The sequence below is a fragment of the Eubalaena glacialis genome, chromosome 14 (assembly GCF_028564815.1).
Source record: "Eubalaena glacialis isolate mEubGla1 chromosome 14, mEubGla1.1.hap2.+ XY, whole genome shotgun sequence".
Lineage (NCBI taxonomy): Eukaryota > Metazoa > Chordata > Mammalia > Artiodactyla > Balaenidae > Eubalaena > Eubalaena glacialis.
Window position 1 is genome coordinate 86,575,150 of NC_083729.1, and position 24,848 is coordinate 86,599,997.

A 24,848-nucleotide genomic window follows, 5' to 3' on the forward strand; every position below is an offset into this window, starting at 1 on the left:
GCTGATCTCCCTGTGCTATGCTGCTGCTTCCCACTAGCTAACTATTTTACATTCGGTAGTGTATATATGTCCATGCTACTCTCACTTCGCCCCAGCTTCCCCCCCGCCCGTGTCCTCAAGTCCATTCTCTATGTCTACATCTTTATTCCTGCCCTGCCACTATGTTCATCAGAACCTTTTTTTTTTTTTTTTTGGATTCCATATATATCTGTTAGCATATGGTATTTGTTTTTCTCTTTCTGACTTACTTCACTCTGTATGACAGTCTCTAAGTCCACCCACGTCGCTACAAATAACTCAATTTCATTTCTTTTTATGGCTGAGTAATATTCCATTGTATATATGTGCCACATCTTCTTTATCCATTCATCTGTCGATGAACATTTAGGTTGGTTCCATGTCCTCGCTATTGTAAATAGTGCTGCAAAGAACATTGTGGTACATATCTCTTTTTGAATTATGGTTTTCTCAGGGTATATGCCCAGTAGTGGGATTGCTGGGTCATATGGTAGTTCTATTTTTAGTTTTTTAAGGAACCTCCATACTATTCTCCATACTGGTTATATCAATTTACATTCCCACCAACAGTGCAAGAGGGTTCCCTTTTCACCACACCCTTTCCAGCATTTATTGTTTCTAGATTTTTTGATAATGGCCATTCTGACCAGTGTGAGGTGATACCTCATTGTAGTCTTGATTTGCATTTCTCTTATAATTAGTGATGTTGAGCATCTTTTCATGTGCCTCTTGGCCATCTGTATATCTTCTTTGCTGAAATGTCTATTTAGGTTTTCCACCCATTTTTTAATTGAATTGTTTGTTTTTTTGATACTGAGCTGCATGAGCTGTTTCTATATTTTGGAGATTAATCCTTTGTCTGTTGTTTCATTTGCAAATATTTTCTCCCATTCTGAGGGTTGTCTTTTCATCTTGTTTATGGTTTCTTTTGCTGTGCAAAAGCTCTGAAGTTTAATTAGGTCCCACTTGTTTATTTTTGTTTTCATTTCCATTATTCTAGGAGGTGGGTCAAAAAAGATCTTGCTGTGGTTTATGTCAAAGAGTGTTTTTCCTATGTTTTCCTCTAAGAGTTTTATAGTGTCTGGTCTTACATTTAGGTCTTTAATCCATTTGGAGTTTATTTTTGTGTATGGTGTTAGGGAGTGTTCTAATTTCAATCTTTTACATGTAGCTGTCCAGTTTTCCCAGCACCACTTATTGAAGAGGCTGTCTTTTCTCCATTGTATGTTCTTGCCTCCTTTGTCATAAATTAGGTGCGTGGGTTTATCTCTGGGCTTTCTATCCTGTACCATTGATCTATATTTCTGTTTTTGTGCCAGTACCATACTTTCTTGATTACTGTAGCTTTATAGTATAGTTTGAAGTCAGGGACCCCAATTCCTCCAGCTCCGTTTTTCTTTCTCAAGATTGCTTTGGCTATTTGGGGTCTTTTGTGTTTCCATACGAATTGTAAAAATTTTTTTTACAATTCTGTGAAGAATGCCATTGGTAGTTTGATAGGGATTGCATTGAATCTGTAGATTGCTTTGAGTATTATAGTCATTTTCATGGTATTAATTTTTCCAATCCAAGGACATGGTATATTTCTCCATCTGTTTATGTCATCTTTGATTTCTTTCATCAGTGTCTTATAGTTTTCTGAGTACAAGTCTTTCACCTCCTTAGGTAGGTTTATTCCCAGGTATTTTATTCTTTTTGTTGTGATGGTAAATGGGATTGTTTCCTTAATTTCTCTTTCAGATTTTTCGTCGTTAGTGTATAGGAATGCCAGAGATTTCTGTGCCTTCATTTTGTATCCTGCAACCTTATCAAATTCATTGATTAGTTCTAGTAGTTTTCTGGTGGCATCTTTAGGATTTTCTATGTATAGTATCATGTCATCTGCAAACAGTGACAGTTTTATTTCTTATTTTCCAATTTGTATTCCTTTCATTTCTTTTTCTTCTCTGATTGCTGTGGCTAGGACTTCCAAAACTATGTTGAATAAGAGTGGTGAGAGTGGACATCCTTGTCTTATTCCTGATCTTAGTGGAAATGCTTTCAGTTTTTCACCATCCCACTGTCTTTTAGAGATCACACACCTGGTCTCAGGACTTAATGAAGCTCAGGTTCTTTATGTCTCATCGCAGAAAGAATTCAGGGAGAGGCAAAGTGATAGGTTATAAGTAGATTTATTTAGAGAGGTACACATTCAATAGACAGAATGTGGTCCATCTCAAAAGGTGAGAGTGGCCACAGGGCATGGGGTTATCTCAGAAAGTGAGAGCAACCCTGGGAGAAACACACTCCAGGGAGTGTGGGCCATCTCAGAAGACGAGAGATCCCAAAATATGGGGTGGTTAGTTTTTATGGGCTGGGTAATTTCATAGGCTAATGAGTGAGAAGATTATTCCAATTATTTTGGAGAAGAGGCAGAGATTTCCAGGAATTGGGCCACTGCCCACTTTTTGGCCTTTTATGGTTGGCCTCAGAACAGTCATGGCACCCCTGGGTGTACCATTTAGCTAATGTATTACAATGAACGTATAATGAGGCTCAAAGTCTGCTGGAAGTTGAACCTTCTGCCATCTTGGACCTAGTTGGTTCTAACCAGTTTTTGTCGTGTCCTCAGTGGCTATGTCATTTTTATAAAGGTTGTGCCCGTCCCTCCTTTTGCAAATCTATTCCCCCCACCAGATGGGACTGGCTACCCTCTTACCCTTTTTCTCATCAAAAGTTTTCAATTAAAATTTGAAACTATGATTTTTATCAAAGAAATTAGTGATAGTTGCCAGATAAAATAACCATATGCCCAGTTATATTTGAATTTCAAATAGACAACACATAATATTTTAGTATAAGTGTGTTCTAAATATTGCATGGGACTTACACTAAAAAAAAAAAATCATTTTTTATCTGGAATTCAAATTTAACTGGGATTCCAGTATTTTTATTTGCTAAATCTGACAATGGAAGCCAATGAGACACAGGATTCATTTCACAGAAGTCCACATTACAGCTCACATCCGTGGAAATACCTTTAAAGAGACACAGCCTTTTATTTACACACACCAGACCACAAAATGCAGATAATAATTCTTTAATGTGATTCATGTTATTTTGATGACATTTGGGTCAAACTCAGATTCAGAATTATTGGCCTCATTGGCTACTTTTATCTGTGTAACAGCTGAAGCTGCCCGCATGATAATGATCTTGGGTCTGAGCTGAAGCGTTAGAAGCCCTGTCTTTTGAAGTATTTGGCTCGTGCAAGGACATCATTGCAAAAGTCACAGCTCAGGTCCTGGCTGCTTCGGGTGTAGGCACAGAGTCCACCTGGAATTTGTGAGATGGGTTAATGCCAAGCCCACAGCCCCTCGCTGTGGCAGGGTGCTCAGCAGTTAACTCAGATTCTCTTTCCTAGTTGCTTTTTAGGAGGCAACTGAGGTTTGGGGGGATCTGGTGCAATGAATTATGTTTATACCTATTAACTCCATGCTGGGAAACGAACCCATGGGTTACACAAAGCTCTCAGGTGCTGGTCAGGGGTCCAGGTTGGAAACCTCCTCTGGATTTCTTTGATTCTAACAGTCAGGACCTCAGTCATCTGGGAAACCTGGGCCTTGCTGATCCAGGAGGTGGGGCATGAAGGCCAGGGTCCTGCGGGGAGAGAGGCAGAGGGTGATGCAGCTTCCTAGGATCAGGGCTACTTTTTCATTTCCCTTTTTCTTTCCTCCCCTTTGGCAGAACCATTGCCACCTTCAACCTCCCTGAGGATAAATAGTAAATCTACAAGTTTAGGCAAAGGAAGGGACGAGCAGACATTTCATGGCTGTTTTCAGGGTAATGGTGAGAGGCAGAGTTGGAAACCAGAGGTGACAGATGTAACGTAGGGACCAGTCTGATGCCCTCTTTCAGTGCTGTAAGCATAAACCTTCTAAACAGGTCAGAAAGGGGTTTTTCTATCTGGACTTGTAACTCTCCTTTCAGATAATCCGAATGTCTAAAGGTAACTTTTCTACACTTTCTTCTACACCATGTGGGTTTCACCATATGTAGGAGAAATGTCTGACTCTGGGAAGTTCTTTCTTCATCTTCAAAGGCGATGGACTCATCCTTTACAAAGGAAGCAGAATAGAGCAGGAGAAACGATGCCTGCCCTGACATCACCAATGTTGTCCTTGGTCCCAGTACTGCATTTTCCAGCTGCTGGGTGACTTTGCGGCAATGACTTTGTCCTCGCAAATCCTCACTTGTAAAGGACAGATGACTTGCCTCCCCCACCGACCTCATCTCATCAGTTTATTGGATGGGTCCCCACATCAAAATAAGATAAAGTATTTGAAAGTACTTTTAAATTGGCAAGCATCATGTACTTTGGGAAGCCAATTTAAAGATTACTGAGGAGTACATTTTCCTAAAAGCTTAAAGTATGAGTGCAATACTTATAGGTTTCTCAACAGCGACGACAATGTGAAATGCATAGGAAAAAACATGTCCTCGTTACGTCCCTTGCATCACCAATTCAGCCAGCACAGAGTTAATTCGGCAGTGGGGTTAATGAACGACCCGTTCCCTGGAAGTTTCTATCAGGCAGCAAGTGATACCAGGCAGAATTAGTGCAAAACTGAAAATGATCCTCATAACTAAGAATTGTGTAGAAAGAAGACAAGGGAAAGGGAATTCAGTATTTGTTGAGAATCTACCAGATACCAAGTGCTTCTTCACAGTATTTCATTGAATCTTCATAACAATTCTCTGAGATGGCATTTTATAGATGAGGAAACTGAGACCTAGGGAGAGTAAATGATTTATCCAAGGTCACATGGTTACAAAATAACAGAGCAAGGATTCAATCTGTGATCTCTCTCCTGCACCATTGCCTTATTGGAAATCCAGAATAGGGTTTGGTTGCTGACAGCCTGGAAACACAGCATAATTTACTTTGAAAAGAAACTGTGGCTCTAAACAAAGCAGGAATGTTGCTGGTCACATCTCCCAGGTGGAGCTGTGGTTCTCACAACTCCAGGGAGCATCTTTTACTCCGTATTCTATGGAGCGGTGCTCCAGGGGTGCCATCAGCAATAACGAATGTGAAGGAGTCCCTTGGGGTTGTGACAAGCCACACGTCATGATTGATGGCAGGTTACCTGCACCACCCTGGCTCCATCGCCCACTCTGTCCACATTGACCAGGACGTTGCCACCACGAGACTCCCTGGACAAGACACCAGCGATCACGGCAGGGTCCATGCAGTACTTTAGGCCAACTGTATGCATGATGGGTCGATATCACAGGAGGTATGGCATGTCTGTTTCAGCCAGCCTTTCAGAAGCACGAACTCTTAAAGCAAACACAGAAGGAAGGAGGCAGCTTGGTGTAACTCGTGCTGAGACAAGAGCTCAAGAAGAGAGAGAAAATACACTCCAGGGACCTGGGCAGTGGTCTAGGACTGAGAAGCCCAAGTTTTGGTCTGAAATCCCTTGTGGCCATCCCTAGACCTGAGATTATGATTCTCCTCCTTTCACCTTGAGTCTGCATCCCCTGAGGAGTGTCCTTTGTGCTCCTCAGCTGGGCTCTCAGGGGCTGCTCTGGCCCACCCGGGAAAAGTCCATGGGCACAGACACCATCAGCCCCATCCTAAGCATCCCAGAGTGACCCAGTAAAATGTACCTGTCCATCAGCTACCATGTGACAGAATATGAGAGAAAAGTTCTCCCAACCCTTCAAGGAGTCCTTGGAGAGTTTCCCTGGCAGGTTTCCTCATGCCTGCCCACCTTTCTGCCCTAAAGTGACACCCAGAATCATGTGAGCTTAAACTTTTATGAAATAATGAGAAATGGCAAAATGAAGACCAGTACTAATTTACCTGGCTAGCCCACTTTCCTGGTTTCGCAAGCACTCTCATCCACCTTACATCAAACAAAGCTGTCAACACTGTAAAGTAAGTGCTATTCTCACCCTTCCAGTGGATGCTCAGGAGACCTGAATGACTTGTTGAAGCCCCAGAGCCAACACTCAGACAAGCTCTGTGGACCCCACGTCCAGTGCTCTCTCCATCTCTCCGCTGTGTGGGGCTGTGGGAAGTAGTGGGAACCTAAAGGATATGCTGAGAGGATCAAAACAGTGGGGAAGGACAGGGAGACTTAGGGTGGCATCTCAAGGGAAGGGACAAGATCCTGTGGAAGCCACCCTTGCCGAAAGGAGTCACCTTCTGAGAGAAAGAGGAAGAAGAGGAGGAGGGCAAGGTGGACAGTGGGATGATCAATACCACAGTAGTTCAGGCCTCGATGCCTTCCAATCCCGCAAGACGCCCCAGGGGTGTAGAGGGTCTGGAGGTCTCCATAGCATCCCCAACTGCTGCTTTCAGATGAGCCTACAAACGGAGAAAATGTCAGCCTAAGACATTGAACTAGAAGTTCTGATCCTGCTTCTATCCATTATGAAGTGATGTTAATAAAAATAACTCTACTAAAATCAATGACAACAGGAACTCACTTTGCCATGGAAACACTTTTGAAATTTACAGTATGGCAACTAAGTGGTCACAGATACTAACTTCTTACCTCCTCTTCCATGGACTCAAGAACAGTTGGAGCAGTTATACTACTCGCAAAGCTCTGGGGCTGAACAGTGCTGTTGGGTGGGTGTCTTAGAATCAAAGCAGAGATTCTGTGTTCCCTGTAAACTAGTCCTCATCTTGTGTCTTAGGTGAACTCAGCACTTCTCCCTCAAATACTCCTAACTCATTGGTCTGGTGAGATACTTGTGTTTGCTCTGGAGAAACACGTAGCGTGAAGCCTGGTCCTCCCTGGGATCTCAACCCAGACCCAAAGTAAAGGCACAGCTTGTAAACTGGGACGTGGAGTTGGCTTCCCCTGCTCTTGGGTGCACTTCTAGGTGGGAGCCTAAGACAACAAAGGGGGGAGGATACGTTGTGAGGACCAGGACCAGGTCTCTATGCCGGGGCTCCCTCTTTCCCCTTCTTCCCTTTCTCTCTTTGCCCTTCCATCTCTCTCCCTAACTTTCACTGTCATTCTAGTCACTGAAGGGGAGGGCATTCCCTAGAATTTATCATTCACACCACAAGGAGGGCACATGAGCCAGCAACAAGTTACCTACAGGGGGCAGGAAGCTGCCCCTTGAGAGAATCATCTCACTATTATCAGCCTGTAAGGACTTCTCATTAGATTACTCTTTCTGATTAATTTGATCTTTGACTAAATTAGATTATATCATCAAATCTTAATGATATGCAGATCTTTGGAAATATATCTGTTGCACATCATCATCTGTGTAAATGCATTTTAAAGTGCTGTTTTCTTACTAAGAGTTTCATGGGATTGACATCTGAAAATACTGGTATTTTGGAGTAAATACTTCCATTTTAAAATCTTGTGATGAGTAATCTAAGAGAAATGAGGAAATGAAATGACTTGGTCTTTTATGAGTGTACTAAAAATTAAATGAGCCAACAGTTCCTTGTTTATTTTTTAATCAGTACACTTTTATCTTTATAATTGGTGACAAATACCCTTAATAGTAGTTGGTTGTGTCACTCATTACTCCTTGCCCTGTAGTCTCTCCCTAATCACATTATATGCTCCCCAAAGTTTCTTTTTATTTTCTCTTGTAACAGTCTTTATTTTAAAGTCCGTTTTGTCTGATATGAGTATTGCTACTCCAGATTTCTTTTGATTTCCATTTGCATGGAATACCTTTTTCCATCCCCTCACTTTCAGTCTTTATGTGTCCCTAGATCTGAAGTGGGTCTCTTGTAGATAGCAAATATATGGGTCTTGTTTTTGTATCCATTCACCCAGTCTATGTCTTTTGGTTGGAGCATTTAATCCATTTATGTTTAAGGTAATTATTGATAATGTATGTTCTTATTGCCATTTTGTTAATTGTTTTGGATTTGTTTTTGTAGGTCCTTTTTCTTCCCTTCCTCTTTTGTTCTCTTGTGATTTGTTGACTAACTTTAGTGTTGTGTTTGGATTCCTTTTTCTTTTTTTGTGTGTATCTATTATAGATTTTCGGTTTGCAGTTACCATGAGGATTTGATATAGCAGTCTGTATATAAGCAAGATTGTGTTAAGTTGCTGGTCTTTTAATTTCAGATGCATTTCCAATATCCTGCCTTTGTGCTCTCCTCACAATTGCTGATTTTGATATCAAATTTGTGTGCAGATGATTTCCTACCTTTACTGTATCTTTACCTTTACCGGTGAGCTTTTCCATTTGTAATTTTTTGGTTTCTAGTTGTGGCCTTTTCTTTTCCACCTAGAGAATTTCCTTTAGCCTTTGTTGCAAAGCTGGTCTGGTGATGCTGAATTCTCTTAGCTTTTGCTTGTCTGTAAAGCTTTTGATTTCTCTGTCGAATCTAAATGAGAGCCTTGCTGGATAGAGTATTCTTGGTTGTAGGTTCTTCCCTTTGATCACTTTAAATATATCGTGGCACTCCCTTCTGGCCTGCAGAGTTTCTGCTGAGAAGTCAGCTGAAAACCTTATGGGAGTTCCCTTGTACATTATTTGTTGCTTTTCCTTTGTTGCTTTTAATATTTTTTCTTTGTCTTTAATTTTTGTCAATTTGATTACTATGTGTCTTGGCATGTTCCTCCTTGGGCGTATCTTGCCTGGGACTCTCTGCACTTCCTGGACTTGGGTGACTATTTCCTTTTCCATGTTAGGGAAGTTTTCAGCTATTATCTCTTTGAATATTTTCTCAGGTCCTTTCTCTCTCTCTTCTCCTTCTGGGACCCCTATAATGTGAATGTTGGTGCATTAAATGTTGTCCCAGAGATCTCTTAGACTGTCCTCATTTCTTTTCATTCTTTTTTCTTTATTCTATTCCACCGCAGTGATTTCCACCATTCTGTCTTCCAGCTCACTTATCTGTTCTTCTGCCTCAGTTATTCTGCTACTGATTCCTTCTAGTGTATTTTTCATTTCAGTTATTGTATTGTTCATCTCTGTTGTTTGTTCTTTAGTTCTTCTAGGTCTTTGTTAAACATTTCTTGTATCTTCTTGATCTGTGTCTCCATTCTTTTTCCAAGATTGTGGATCATCTTTATTACCACTACTGTGAATTCTTTTTCAGGTAGATTGCCTATCTCCACTTCTCTTAGTTGTTCTTCTGGAGTTTTATCTTGTTCCTTCATCTGGAACATATTCCTCTACCATCTCATTTTGTCTAACTTTCTGTGATTGTGGTTTCTTCCACAGGCTGCGGGGTTGCAGCTTTTCTTGCTTCTGCTGTCTGCTCCCTCGTGGATGAGGCTGTCTAAGAGGTTTGTGCAGGCTTCCTGGTGGGAGAGACTGGTACTTACCCACTGGTGGTCTTGGTCTTGTCCCTCTGGCAGGCAGGGATGTGTCAGGGGGTGTGGTTTATTGGACAGCTGTGTGTTCAGGAAGACTTTAAGCAGCCTGTCTGCTGTTGGGTGGGGCTGTGTTCCCACCCTGTTGGTTGTTTGGCCTGAGGCGTCCCAGCACTGGAGCCTACAGGCTGTAGAGTGGAGCCAGGTGTTGGTGAGAAAATGGCGTCCTCCAAGAGGGCTCACACCGATGAGTACTCCCCAGACCTGCTACTGCCAGTGTCCTTGTCCCTGCAGTGAGCCAGAGCCTCCCCTCCACCTCCACAGGAGACCCTCCAATACTAGTAAGTAAGTCTGGTCCAGTCTCTTATGAGGTCACTGCTTTTTATCCTGGGTCCTGGTGTGCACAAGACCATGTGTGCACCCTCCAAGAGTGGAGTTTCTGTTTCCCCCAGTCTTGTGGAATTCCTGTGATCAAACCCTGCTGGCCTTCAAAGCCAGATTCACTGGGGGCTCCTCCTCCCATTGCCAGACCCCAAGCTGGGGAGCCTCATGTGTGGCTCAGAACTTTCACTCCTGTGGGAGAACTTCTGTGGTATAATTATTTTCCAGTTTGTGGGTCGCCCACCTGGAGTGTATGGGACTTGATTTTATCATGATTGCACCCCTACTACTGTCTCACTGTGGCCTCTTCTTTGTCTTTGGATGTAGGGTATCTTTAGCACTTTTTTGTTGATGGTTGTTCAGCAGTTAGTTGTGATTTTGGTGTTTCCATAAGATGAGGTGAGCGCATGTCTTTCTACTCTGCCATCTTGTCTCCTTCACCCAAAGTTCCTTATAGTCCCAAAATTCCTTGTAAAATTTTAAAAAATATTTGTTGAATGGATGGTTCAAGAAAGAAAGGAGTGAATGTAAGGCTGACCTTATCTGAGAAGTTTTTAAAATTCAGAGCCAGGAAAAGATTTGCTTCTCTTGAGGAACTATGCTTCCTACTTTTCTTTGTCCAAAAAAAAAAATTACCTTTCCTCTTTGCCCAGGTTGCAAGGAACCTTAGGACTGAATCTGAAATTCAAGCATGGCAAAGATGTCAGCCTCAGTGGTTAGCCGAGTCCCATCTCCTTGATCCCAGTGTTGCTAGTTTTGTATTGAATTACATTAGTTTTACAATGGTAAATCACGTCAATGCTTCCGTAGAATTATATGGTCTATTAATAAATTCAGTAAATACTTCTGGTGAAAGAATTTTTATAGAGGAACAGTGAGCATTTTTCAATGGTATGGATTTAAAGTCTGGCCCAAGCAATGCTGCTATAAGTCCACCCCATATTCTGGAGAACCCCCTCCTTTTGTGAGGCACCTGGCAAGAGGCTGCTTGTCAGTGGCTGTTAGCAACTCCAGGATTTGTTGAACAGCTTGGGGGGAAAAAGAACATTTTCCACTGCAGTTTTAAGTATCAGAAGTACCACTATGTTCCCATGCTTATCTTTCCCATCTCCAAGGTCATTTGGGAAAAATGCAACACACTCACCAGTAAAGGCAAGAAGGCCCAGAAGTAGCCACAGCACAGACATATTGATGACTTGGCACTACAGATCCTAAAATGATTTTAAAATAGAAATTAGCTCAAAGGTGTGAAGATATCAATTGTTGTCATAACATTATGTAGTGTTTCTATGGAAAGGAGTGAAAAGAATGAATGTGTGTCCCCCTGTCTGAACTAAGAAAATTAATTATTTGAATCATAATGAAATAAGCCAGAGTGGGACATGTGCTCCATCCATCCTTTTAATTAGCTTAAAAATGACGAGACTCCTGCTTAGGCCACAGGGACTCAACATACTGTCGAGTTATCAAATACAGTTTCTTTCAAGAAACCAAGATACTTTGATTCTCAACACTGAGAAAGATGGTGATCAGACTGCAGATCTTGAAAAGCCAGTTTCTGATGCATGTGCCTTATCCCAATAGCCTCTTCATTATCAAAAGATAATACCAAAAGTAGAATTTCTTATCAGTGCTTCTCTTACTTTGGGTTCTTTTTCCTTCAGTTAAGAGGAAAGGTTACGCTTTCCTTGGTGCCTTGCCATAGTCTTTGCTTTGGTTAGAAGAAGGAGCTGGAAGACATTCCCCACTGCTCTAAGCCCCCAGCCTGGGAATCTCAGACCCCTTTTGTCACCTTGAGCCATGTTTCCCGTTCTCCCTCTGTAGGACTCCTAGGCAGGAACAAACCTGGGCCAGAGCCTGGGGAGACCAATAAACAGGCTATTTCCACCAGCAAAGTCAAATCCTCATGAAGTCAGGTCATGATCAGGGGTCCAGGATTGAACTCATAAGGGGGTCAGCAGACAAGAGATCGGACAACTGGTCACCATCAAGCACTTGCTCTCAAATACTTTCTCATCCCAGCCATTCCTCTAATCACCTTCCTCGTGTACAAACAGCCCTGGTTCCCCCACTAGCTACCAAATGAATATACAAATGCCATCCAGAATAGCTTGCCGCTGACCCCAGGGGATGCCTGAGGAGCCAGCCACCTGCCCCCAAAGCCTCCACCTTCCACGAGTCCCTCCCACTCCAGGCTGCTCCCATGATCTCCCTTGGTCAGCTGAGCTTGGCTACGATCCTTTTGAGTTATTACTGTCATTACAAGTAGGGTGTGTATATAAATATGTACTCGGCACTTTCATAATGCTTTTCTCATCTCTTTCGTTTGAAGGTTAGTATTGTGGGTGGTTCCTTCCAAACACCCAGGAAGAGAATATGTCAAGATGAAGAAGAGGTATTAAGGAAGTCATTTGAATTAACAAAAAGCCATGCTTTTTGTTTTCCTTCCCTACAACATTGAGATGGTCTATCTGATTTCCCTTAGTTGAGTAGAAAATGCCGTACCCAGTCCAGAACACCAGAAAGATACAGGAACTTGGAATTTTAGCTGTGTTTACAGGAACTCTCAGATTCAATCACCTAACAGGAATCACCCACTGAGCCCCCAGCACTGAATGAGAGAGGCCACTCTGTCCCAGGAAAAAGAGCAGAGAAAGAGCCATGTAGGTACAGGAAAAGCTCATAGTTTCATGAAAGTATATATTTACAGAGGCTTCTCACTGGCTTTATGGAAAGGACCCATCAGAAAAAAGGACTGCTTGCATCCAGATGCAAAACCCAGAGCATTTTACTCTTTGTACTGCTTTTCCAGGGAAGAAAAATACTTCTTGGAAACACAAGTGGAAAAACTTAGCTTTTATTGCAACATGAAAGCTCATTTCATTTTCCAAGCATGGAACTAAATGTCTGTGTTGCGTAAGCACTTGAATGAAAAGAGTCTGTGTAAATACATGTGCCAATGACTTAGGAACACAGAGTTACTTTTTTTTTTTTTTTTTTCCAATTACATCAGGAAAGAGCAAGAAGTGACAATAAGACATCAACATAGCATATCGAAGGAACCCAAACTCTGTGACCCAACTTTCCAGGTGCCAAAAAGGAGTCTATGTTCAGAAGGGAGTGTTGAGGCATCACTGGAGTGTGTGTGGGGAGAGTCCATCGGTCACCCAGGACCGATCCAGTCAAACCCCTCTGGCTCCAGACACTTGGAACCATTATCAAAACTTCAGGTCAGTCCAGCACCGTGTTCATGATGCCAAGCACAGCATCCACTGCAACAACCCTCTTCTCCCTTTCTGGAGAGCAAAACTATGACAGACAGCATGGGGGTGTCAAGGTGGAGGGCACGCTGGAAACTGACAACCTGAACACCATTTGGGGCCAGTTCAGGTTCCTGGTGGCCTCCACTCACCCTTCCTCCACTGAGCACTTTGTAATTCTCAAAGCAGTGTTTAGATTTGTAAGGCGTCATGGACCATTTCCTCCTCAGTCAAACAATGTTTCTGGACAAGGTGGAAATAAAGGTCTTTGGTCTTTGTAGTTCTCTCACAAGAGAACCCCCATTCCTTTTCCATGAATGTTCTCCCAGATGTTCCCCACAAACCTTGAACCATAGGCATCCCAGGTCCTTAGGGTCCTCCAACCAGCCTGGAAAAGGTGCCGTGTTAGCATCCTAAGGTGCTGGAAGATGGAGGTGGCCCTGCCCCATCGTGCCCCACCTGACTTGGTCCTGGAAGCGTTGAGAACTGCTCTCCACACGCGCACCAGGCAGGTCTCCTCTGCTCCACGCTGTACTGCCACCCTGACCCTGGTTTTATTGCTAACTCAGCTTTCTTGCTTGCTCCCTGTGGCCTTTCCAGTAGCATCACATCTTAGCCATATCCCCTCTTTTTTTTTTTTTTTTTTTTTTTTAGAACCCCTGCCCTACAGCCTTTAGCTACTGTCTTCACTCAAAGGTCTTTTGTGTGTGTGTGTGTGTGTTTTGTTTTTATTTGTTTTTATTTATGGCTGTGTTGGGTCTTCGTTTCTGTGCGAGGGCTTTCTCTAGTTGCGGCAAGCAGGGGCCACTCTTCATCGCGGTGCGCGGGCCTCTCATTATCGCGGCCTCTCTTGTTGCGGAGCACAGGCTCCAGACGCGCAGGCTCAGTAATTGTGGCTCATGGGCCTAGTCGCTCCGCGGCATGTGGGATCTTCCCAGACCAGGGCTCGAACCCGTGTCCCCTGCATTGGCAGGCAGATTCTCAACCACTGCGCCATCAGGGAAGCCCCGCCATATCCCCTCTTGCTCTCCCTCCTCACACACACCCTAGCATTGCCCCGCAGACTGCTGTGCACCAACAGGCCTTAAATGAAAATAACGGCAATGACAGTCACATACATAAAATGTTTCTGCCACTAGGACCACATTTCCTTGAGAAAAATCTAACTTTCTAGAGTCAAATATAAGACTCCTTTTAAACTCACTTTTTGCAGAGTTGCATTTTCACATGGTCCATGAAAATATATATTTACTGAATTTGGATTGTGAACAAGGATCGCCAGCCTGGAAGTTTCGATCTCTTCACTCTCTGCAGGTAAATCCTTTCCTGGTTGAGAGAAACCTGGGAAGGAGTTCCTTCTCTCCCTTCGGCCTCTGTGCCTGCTTTCCTCACTTTGCCCATCTGGGATTCCCAGAGTTGGGAACTCCAGGAAGGCTCCTCTCCCAGTGCGAAGGACTGTCCCAGGAATATCCCGTTCTGAACAAAGATCAAATCTAAGAGACCATGGTCTCTCTTCCATCCAAGACTCTTGAAGCCTGTCTAGCCTTTGACTCTGCCAAGTTTAAGCTGTTAGACTTGTTGGCCTTAGATCTTTCACAGCCTCCAGAGAAGATAGGAGTTTGTTATAGAAGTGTCACTTAAGGTGGGTGGGGTTAATGAAATAGGAGGGAGCCTGAGGGTGGGGGAGAGGTTACATCTGGAAAAACATAAACACCTCTGTCCTTTGGCTTTGAATTCACAAAGAACACATCTCATTTGGCCTATAACAGTTCCCATTAAATGCACACATTTCTGTTCTCCCATTCTTTCTTTCGCCCGTGCTCACAAATCCAAAAGTAACTATATACTTGAATTAAAAGAAATCTAAACATGTATAAGTATTGTAAAAAAAAAAAAATCATTCTATCATCTACATAATCTTTTATAACTTGCATTTTCCTTGCAAGGTTCTTGAGTTTTCTCTGACTCCAACTTTTCTTATTTACTTAGCAGCAGAGACACAGTCATTATCAGTTGATCACCATATCCCGGATTTTTCATGCTAAATAGGCCTGAGCAGCGTTCCACCGCTCACCTGTTTTCAGTGAGCTCTTGTCCTTAGAGACCATCAGCCCATCACCCCTTATATAGAGTGCCTGGCCTGCTGCCTCTTTCAAAAAGTGTTGACTTCACCCTCTTACTAAGAGATTTATGGCTAAGTCTTACAAATTATAAAGACTTTGAACTTATATAGGGCCTTTTATTCAAGAACGTCCTGACATTTTGCAAACATTAAGCAATATTATTTCCTGCCACACCTCAGAGGGCAGATCCTAGTTATATTCATTTTGACATTTTCTGGTCCTACACTTGTTTTTATTTGCACCAGTTTCTGGGAATGGGGCCAGGTAGGAAAGAAGGAAGGGAGGAAGGGAGGGAGGGTGGAAGGAACTGAATCTGGAGTGTTAGAAACTCTTATTCTTGGTGTGTATTTCAGGCAAGCAGAGCCACACCTTAGGCTGAATGATGCTCTTTTATACATCTAATACCTACAGTTTGTTCCTAAATGTCTACCCCAATAAATACTTCAAGAGGGTTTATATGAAATTTCCAGGAAGGACTCCTTGCCCCAGATTGCCCAAGGGATGAGTTCCATAACTAAAAGAAGGAGCCTCCTCCACCACCATGCCCTAGGCCACAGCTCTACTGAATGGCTTGATTTCCCCCAAGCAGCCCCATCATTTGCTCTGTGCCTATGGACAGGCTCCTCCCTCTGGCAGAAATGCCCTTGGGGACAGGACTGTGTCTCATTTGTCTTTACAACCCTAGCACCTAACACCCTGCCCAACACATATGAGATACTCAATAAAACCCGTGGAATAAATGGGTTGCGCATTGGCTGACTTGTTGCTAATCTGTCTCCTCTGCATCCCCTGCCTTCTCCTGGGTCCCCTGCCCTGCCACACCTGGAATGTGTGAGAGCAGTGAACTTGGCGGCTTCATTCATGACTGAGTCCTCAGAGACCAGATCAGAGTCTAGCATGTTGTGTGTGTTCGGTAAATATTTGTTGAATCAGTCAATGCATGAAGAATCTTCAATCTCGCCCAGCAAGGTTCAGATCCGGTCTCCAACCCCACGTCCCAGGTTGGTTTCCATGCTCCCTGGTAGGTATTTCAGCCTGAAAACAACTTGAGAGCAAGGACTGGGTCTTTTCTCCTATATCCCCTAAATGGCACATAAGAGGTATTCGGTAGATGTTGATAGAATGAATAAATGAACCAAAGGATATTTATGACTTGGGGAAGTCACTGACTCCGTATTTGCAGCTCAGACTTTGGGGACTGGGATTTCCTAGTTCACTCCCCATGGCGGAGGTGGTGAGGCTATGAGAAGACAGGGCACTCTGAGCAAGGATCCAAACCCAGAGACCAGGAGTTCCTGAACTTTACATCTGGGGACAGGGTGTGAGAATGCTGGTCTCCTCTCTGTTGTTGGCAGAGTTGGGATAAAAAAGCAGATAAATAATGTACCCCACTAGAAGCCATATCCCTACCAAACAATGGAATCCTTTCTCTTTATTTTGTCTACCAAGGTCTAGCACACACCAACGACAACTCATTTATTAGAGTGTGTGAAAATTCGGGAAGGCCCTGGCCCCATCTGCAAAAACACCACGTCACCAGGGCCAATCAAACCCAGTGCCGAGGATGCACATCAGCATCCTGGAAGTTTCTCCCGTGGTTGGCAGCCAGCATGTTGCCTGGCAACAGCTCCACGGAAATGATGCACACCAATGCCCTCAGGCTCATTCAGTCCTCAGCTACTCCGTATGAACAACCTCCCTTTCAAAGACCTGGCAGACACCCAGTGGGGAAGCTGGGGTGGAGTGGGGGTGAGGGTGGGTATTGAAAAGAAAGCTTGTTGTGCCTGTTCTTAAGTGAGACTAAATATTAGAAACAGCTGAAGATATTCCCTGCCATGCCCCATACAATTCTGACACCAATTCTGAGGTGTGTGTTTTTTTCCATCCCAAGCAGTTCTGTGACACCAGCTGAGTCCTATAATTTAACTCAATTCTGACACTGTCTACCTGGAAATCATATCAGATCCCAAAGATTAAGGTCTCAGTCCTATAAGACTGCCCTCCACCCCCACCTCCAACTTCAGAAGCCAATTGTAAGTCCAGGTTGCACCTGGGCTTCTGACCTACCAGCTGTAGATCAGAAGTCCCAACAACCTCTCCTTGGGTTCCATTAATTTGCTAGAATGGGTCACAGAACTCAAGAGAACCTTATACTTACTAGATTACCTATTTATTTCAAAGGATATAACTCAAGAACAGCCAGATGGAAGAGAGGCTGTAGGGCAAGGGATGGGGAAGGGGTGCAGAGCTCCCATGACCTCTCTGGGACCACTCTTCCCACATACCCACATGTTCACCAATGCAGAAGCTCTCTGAACCCTCTCCTTTTGGGTTTTATGGAGGCTTCATTGCAGAGGCAGGATTGATTAAATCATTGGTTATTGGTGACTGAACTCAACCTTCAGCCCCTCTCCCCTCCCAAGTAGAGGGATGGGATTGAAAGTTCCAACCCTAAAATCACCAAATTGGCTCCACTGGCAACCAGCCCCCATCCTTAGGGGCTTTCATTAAAATAGCAAAAGACAACTTTATGGTTCTCATCACTTAGGAAATTCTGAGGGTTTTAGAAGCTCCGTGCAAGGAAGGGGACAAATGGAGGGACCAAGCTAGGAACCCAGGCTTAGGCTAAGAGCCAAACCTGTTTCCCCCTAGATGCTGCTCCAGGTGGCATTTGGTCCTGAAGTTCTGGACAGTCTCTTTTTTTTTTTTTTAATTTTATTTATTTATTTTTGGCTGTGTTGGGTCTTCGTTTCTGTGCGAGGGCTTTCTCTAGTTGCGGTGAGTGGGGGCCACTCTTCATCGCGGTGCGCGGGCCTCTTCACTATCACGGCCTCTCTTGTTGCGGAGCACAGGCTCCAGACGCGCAGGCTCAGTAGTTGTGGCTCACGGGCCTAGTTGCTCCGCGGCATGTGGGATCTTCCCAGACCAGGGCTCGAACCCGTGTCCCCTGCATTGGCAGGCAGATTCTCAACCACTGCGCCACCAGGGAAGCCCTGGACAGTCTCTTTTAGGCAGGGGCTTCCTGGACTCTTCTGTTCAGTCTCTGCCCTACTCAGTGTTTGACCTTTCCACCACTGTCAGTGCTGAGTGGAGCTCCTGTCTTTGGTTGCTATTCACGTCTCTGGGAAATGGCTTCTCATGGACCCTGCTGATTCTTCGATGACTTCTAACTCTTCCCACCCTAAGAATCCTCGTGACCTAAGAGGGCATTTTCCAGAAAGCCTCCTGGACACTGCAGAAAAAAATGACAGATATGTACTATTGTACATGTCAGAGTCCAGGAATGCTCCTTGTGGCATTTTATAAGAGATGACTGGCTGGATAGGGCAGATGCTGTGTTGTGCTGTGCTAATATTTCCTGGGGGAAAACTTGGCAGCTCTTCTTGCCCTCCCCTGAGGGAGGACACACAGGCTGGTCCCAGACACAGGCTTGAGGTGCAGTCTAACAGAATGTACCCCATAGATACCGGGTGTGGCCTACACTCACTTGGTGGGCAAGCTGAAGAGGGCTTTCCTGTTTCCACATCCTGGAAAGCTCTTGTTAGTATTTTTGTAAGAACGAAGGAAGGAACTGATCTGATCTGATGTGCACCTATAGAACCTTTATACTCATTTGAAGAGACCCTACAGTCATATAAACCTTATCACTGCTCTTTATCATAGATTATTCAAAACACCAGGAAGAATAAAATCTATGCGATTTTTTTCATACATTGAACACAGAATTTGTGGATGATTTTTTCTATTTCTTTTCACAGTCTATGATGCCAACCTCAGAAACAGAAGTCTAGATGTAGTCAAGCATTCTCATTGCAAAAGACCATATCTTCTAGTTTTCATCAAGGTCAATGTGACAGTGGAAAGATACGATTGAATTTTCAGCATGGTAAAAGTTTGACTACCTAAAACTGTCAGATGGAAAAAGGTGCCATGTCTAAATATACTGCTGGTTGCTGAAAGGAAAACTCAAAACCTTGCTGCTTTTCTTGTCAGTGATCGCCAGAAGAAGAAGAGTATTTTGATCAATCTTGCTCACAAGACGCTTCCTGCCAGCTCTGGGGTTCAGAAAGAATTGACTTATTCTTAATAGTCAAACCCCAGTTCATTGAGAGGTTCTACCATGTTTGCTTTTTTTGGGGGGAAAATCTTCTATTTTGCATTCCTCCTTTTTAATCTTTGGCTTGGCACATCCCTAAGTTGTGAAATCTCCTTGTGTGTTAAGAGCAGTGTTTTAATACCAATTTATAAACATGCGAGTACTTATATAAATTTAGACATGTAAATGCATGTCTTTTATTGGCTTTCCTCTTACACCTAATAAAATCTCCAAGAGAAATACTTTTCAATTGTCAAAAACTTCTATTACATGGACCTGAAACTACTTTTGCCTGAAAGTATTAGGGAGATGATCTATGAATGAAGGCTGGATCTTTAATTTGTTTCAGATTACTTCTAGTTTACATGAAGAAAAAGAATAATTGAAGATTTGAATTATGAACCAGACATAGGTACTTTTGTACATTTTCTATTTATATTCATATGATGCCTTTTCTCCAATAAGTGTGAAATAAAATATTGACCCCGTGTAACAAATACAGTACAAAAACAAGGCAAATAATAAATGCCTAGGCTGGCTGTGGAGAAAAGCAATTCCAGGAAGCAAGTAACAACCATATTCCTTTTAAAATATTTCTGTCCATCCATTAAATAAGTATTTACTTAGTACCCACAATGTGCCAACCACTGGGTTTATGCCAGGAATAAAAAGTTGAATAAGACACAACCTCTGCCCTCAAGAAGCTCACTGCCAGGTATTTACTGATATTTTTCTGACTTCTGTTGGGCCAAGGGGCTAAATTCCTGGTTCCCCCTGGAGCAAACATCCAACCTCTCATGTACAGACCATAAAACTCCATAGGATCCATTAGCCACCCTGAAACAAACTGATGAAGTAACTCTAAGTAAAGTTCTTTATTGTCCACAGGCGTAGAACTGTGAGACCAATAAAACTGTCTTATTCAGGAACCAATAAAATTCTTAGATGCTGTGACTCATGCAGTTTGTCTCAAATATCCCAAATGTGGAAACCTGCCCAAGGGATCACTGGGTCAGACCTCACAGTGGTGGATCACTTCCCAGGGTATCAGATACTTTCACACATGCTATAATAGCACCCTTATGATGTATAAAGCAGGCATAATCATTACCCATATTTTACAGTTGAGGAAACTGTGATCCTCAATAATGAAATGACTTAGATGACCAAATCAGCAAGGAGCCAAAGGTCAGGTTAGGTAGACTTGTTTGCCTACAATTTTATGTCCTGTAACTCCCCAGAGAGGATAGAGTTCCTGTCTTTAGTGGGATCTCTGGGGAGTACCGTGATTTGGGAATCAGCGTCAGTCAAGGCCACAGAAGTTTGCCTATTATGTGGGGAACAATGGCCCACCATGGTTGTATAGAGGTGATTGTCCTCCGGTGGTGGCTGGGATCCCAGGGGTATGATGCTTCCCTAGCAAGGCTGAGGAGATTGCCATTGGTCAGGGAATGCCATCGGTCAGGTGAGGGAATGGAGCACTGTGTCCTGTGCCTTGGGGATTTGCATTCAGGAATGGAGGATGTTGGATGCTCTGTACAGTCTCTATAGAAGAGCATAGAGCTCCCAGGGGTTATTACCCAAAATCTGATCATGGGGGAAGCCCAGGTCATGGAGTCACCAATATCAGGTCCGGGGTGACCCTGGAAAATCTGAGATGGAGGCTTATCTAAGTAGTAGGATTTGTTGCCTTGAGAAGTGAAGACCTGAGTCTTGGGGCCTCCTCATTAGCAGCCAATAATTCCAAGCCATCTAGGGCTTCTGTAATAGTGGCCACATGAGTAACCAAAGGGAATAAGAAGGTCCTATGATCTGTAGATAATCCCTTGAGAATAACTGCCTTGTGTCTGCATCAAAAGGAGCGTGCTCAGAGCTGGCTAGGGCTTCCCATCCACTGGTTCTGAATTAACTTTAACTTAGGCTGAGATGCACGAATTGGCTGTTCTATCTTGTGATTCCCCCAAATAATATATTATGGGATCCACTAGACTTGTGGAAATGAGTGTGTAATTGTGTTGTTCAATTCTAAAATTTCTATTTGATTCTTGGTATCTTTTAAATTTTTTTCTTTTGCTGAGACTTTCTATTTATCTGCTGAGACTCTAATTTTTTGTTTGTTTCAAGTGTGTTTGTAATTGTTTGTTGAAGGATTTAGAAATCTTTGTCAGGTAAATCTAACATCTGTCTTCTGGGTATGGGCATCTACTGATTGTCTTCTTTCATTCAGTTGGAGATCTTACTGGTTTTTGGTATGAGTGATTTTTAGTTGAAACCTGGACATTTGAGGTATTATGTTATGAGACTCTGGATCTTATTTAAACCTTCTATTTCAGCTAGCTCCCTCTGACACTGGTCCAACAGGGGAAGAGAGAGGTGCCATGTCTTTTTTTTTTTTTTTTTTTCTTTTTGGCCATGCCGTGGCATTCAGGATCTTAGTTCCCCTGACCAGGGATTGCACCCGTGCCCCCTCCAGTGGAAGCTCGGAGTCTTAACCACTGGACTGCCAGGGAAGTCCCAGAGAGGTGCCATGTCTTTCCTGCTAGGTGGGAATGAAAGTTCAGGCTCTCCACTCAGTTCCATTGACACCAGGTGGGTGTCATTACTGCGGTGCAGGGGTGGGGGGGTTGGTTCCCAACCAGGCCTCCGTTGACATCTCCCCAGCTGGGCAGAGTAAGAGTGCCCTGCTGCTCCCCTGACATTGGGTGCGGGTGGCCTCATTACCTCTGGGTGGTAAAGTCCTGATTCTCCATTAGACTTGCTCAGAATCACCTCTATTGGAGAGAGGTGCTCATTACTGACAGGTGGTAGTGGAAGTCCAGGTTCCTCACTTGGTCCCCAGTGACACTGTGGTGAGAGCAGGACATTCATTAGCCGCATTGGGATGAAAGTCCCAGCTCCCTTCCTGACACCACAGCATAGGGAGGAATTGGGGCCCCTTGTTACAGCCTGGCGAGGGGGGAAGTCTAAGCTCCCCGTTCAGCCTCTGCTGCTGGGGGTGGGGCCACAGTTTTGTCTCTGGTGTTTGGATAGACTAGAGCGGTGATTGTCTAAAGGTTGTCTGTCTTGCTAGGCTTCTCCTTTCCTGGTCCTTTGGTTGGACACAGCAGGCTTCTGTTGAGGTCTCTTGGGGCAGGGGAGGGAGTTTTTCCGGGCCCTTAGGTGTTTCCAGGTTAGTGCCTTCTTCAACTTCAAGTCTGTCATATGTGAAGCAAAAAACAAACAAACAAAAGGAAAAAAAAACAAAGCAAGAGAAAACAAACAAAACCCAGGGAACTCACTGCCATGTCATTCTTCAGGTCCTGAGCCAGTCTGCCTTCTTCTCTCAACCTTACAGTTTTCTTATGGGTTTTTTTGTTTGTTTTTTGGTTTTTTTAATTGAAGTATAGTTGATTTACAATATTGTGTTAGTTTCAGGTGTATAGCAAAGTGATTCATACACACACATGCATATATATATATATATATATATAGCTGAATATATATAAAAGAATATATATAAAGATCCTTTTCCCTTAAAGGTTGTTAAGATATTGACTATAGTTCCCTGTGCTATACAGTAGGTCATTGTTGGTTATCTATTTTATATATAGTGGTGTGTATATGTTAATCCCAACCTCCTAATTTATCCCTCTCCCCCAACTTTCTCCTTTGATAACCATAAGATTGTTTTCTATGTCCGTGAGTCTATCTCTGTTGTATAGATAATTTCATTTGTATCACTTTTTTAGGTTCCACATGTAAGTGATATCATATGATGGTTGTCTTTGTCTGGCTCACTTCACTTGGTATGATAATCTCTAGTTCCATCCATGTTGCTGCAAAATGTTTTTTAAAATATATAAGGTCCAGGGTTTTTAGTTGTACTTAGAGGGAAAAGTAGGGAGCAGAGTGTCTATTCTACCTTCCCTGAAGCAAAGTCCTTCATTCACTTGCTTTTGAAAGAAAGGAAGTTTTTTTCACATTAATATATTTTCCAAAAGGTACTTTATTTATTTATTTATTATTTGGCCATGCCTCGGGGCTTGCAGGATCTTAGTTCCTGACCAGGGATCAAACTCAGGCCCTGGCAGTGAAAGTACCGAGTTCTAACCACTGGACTGCCAGGGAATTCCCAAAAGGTACTTTTTTAAAGCTTATTTTCACACTTAATATTATATTGCTAGGACCCATCCACATTGTGTATAGCTGCATTCCAGGCTTGGATGATTTCCAGTGCAGACTCGTGGTCAGTGCCCTGCACTGCCAGTGTAAGACTGCCAGGTTCAGTTAACTGGCCACCTTGCCCAGTCCTCGAAGCCATGGGCCCTCCAGAGATGATCCATGACCACACAGCACAAACCCCTTCGGTGGTGTTTTCATGGTCACTCATTCCCCTTTTCCTTCAAAGATGGAGATCTGGGGCACCTTGGGTGCCCACAGATGCAATAAGCCATGAATGTGGTCACTGGGGCGTTTGGAAATGACTTAGAAGGGTCGGGCCTTCCCAGTAAGGCCTGGAGAATCTTCTAAATTCTCTAGAAGAAAACTACCAAAAGCTGATAAGTGTTGTTTTACTGGGAAATTAAGCTATAGTTTGGCTGATTTTATGATGTGGATCCCTAACAAAAATCAGGGAGGCTCTGTTTTTAAAGGAGTAATGAGATGTGTGTGTGTGTGTGTGTGTGTGTGTGTATATATATATATATATATATGTTTTCTGTTTGATTTTAAATGCACAAAAAAGTAGTTAAGCTCAGTATTGGCTTATAAATCATGAAATGTAACCTGGCCCATCCACACTAAAGGCCATTTAAAAGTACCTGGTTATGAACCTATTTCTACTTCTCTAAACACAGACCCCCTGTATCAAGACTCCTCAGGTCATACCTATAGCTTCTAGCGTTCATCACAGTTTATAGCCCTCCTGGAATTTAGATGTTAAACATCTGATTAACACCTTTTTGCTTGTGAGCCTAAATTCTAAATGCTCTTTTACCTCTATTATCCAGAAGTAAAATGATGCAGATGTTACAACAAGTCAGACAGACCTGGGATTCACTCCTTGTTCTATTGCTTTCTACCACATGATCTTGGGCAAATTTCTGAGTCTGTTTCCTTGTCTGTAAAATGGGAATAAAAACAGTACCTGTTTCCTAGGGTTGTTGTGGGGATTGCTTGAGAGAAAATATCTGTAAAACGTCAGCACAGTATTAGCACAATTAATTTATCACAATGCCTGACATATAGATGTTAGTTGTCATAAAGGAAATATCCAACCATCATAAATTTTGAGAGATCGAATTGGCTTTATTCAGCAATTCATGAAGCAATTCACGAATCGGGCAGTCTCCAGTCTAGCAGATAGAAAGGAGCTCCGAAGAACCATACAAGGTGAGAGATTTTTATAGACCAAAGTAAACAGGAACAAACAAGTTATCTCCCAGATTCCCCTACCCACTAGCCCTTGGTAACCACCATTCTACTCTTTTTTTTATAATTTTGGCTTTTTTAGAGTGCACATGTAAGTGATATCATATATTATAATATTTGTGTTTGTCTGGCTTATCTCACTCAGCATAATGCCCTCAAGATCCATCCATGTTGTTGAAATGGCAGGATTTCCTTCTTTCTCTTGGCTAAATAATATTCCATTGTGTGTTTGTATACATACGTATATAAGGTATATGTGTATGTC

At 43.1% G+C, this 24,848-nt stretch overlaps 1 protein-coding gene across 1 annotated transcript; it reads right to left on the reverse strand.

The window, feature by feature from the left end:
- Nucleotides 1–3,232: 3,232 nt before the first annotated feature.
- On the reverse strand, nucleotides 3,233–10,882 carry LYG1 (lysozyme g1). Its single transcript, XM_061168518.1, is given in 6 exon segments — nucleotides 3,233–3,333; nucleotides 3,490–3,648; nucleotides 3,651–3,657; nucleotides 5,148–5,338; nucleotides 6,269–6,373; nucleotides 10,840–10,882. Coding segments are annotated over 6 exon segments (606 nt in total).
- Nucleotides 10,883–24,848: the final 13,966 nt, after the last annotated feature.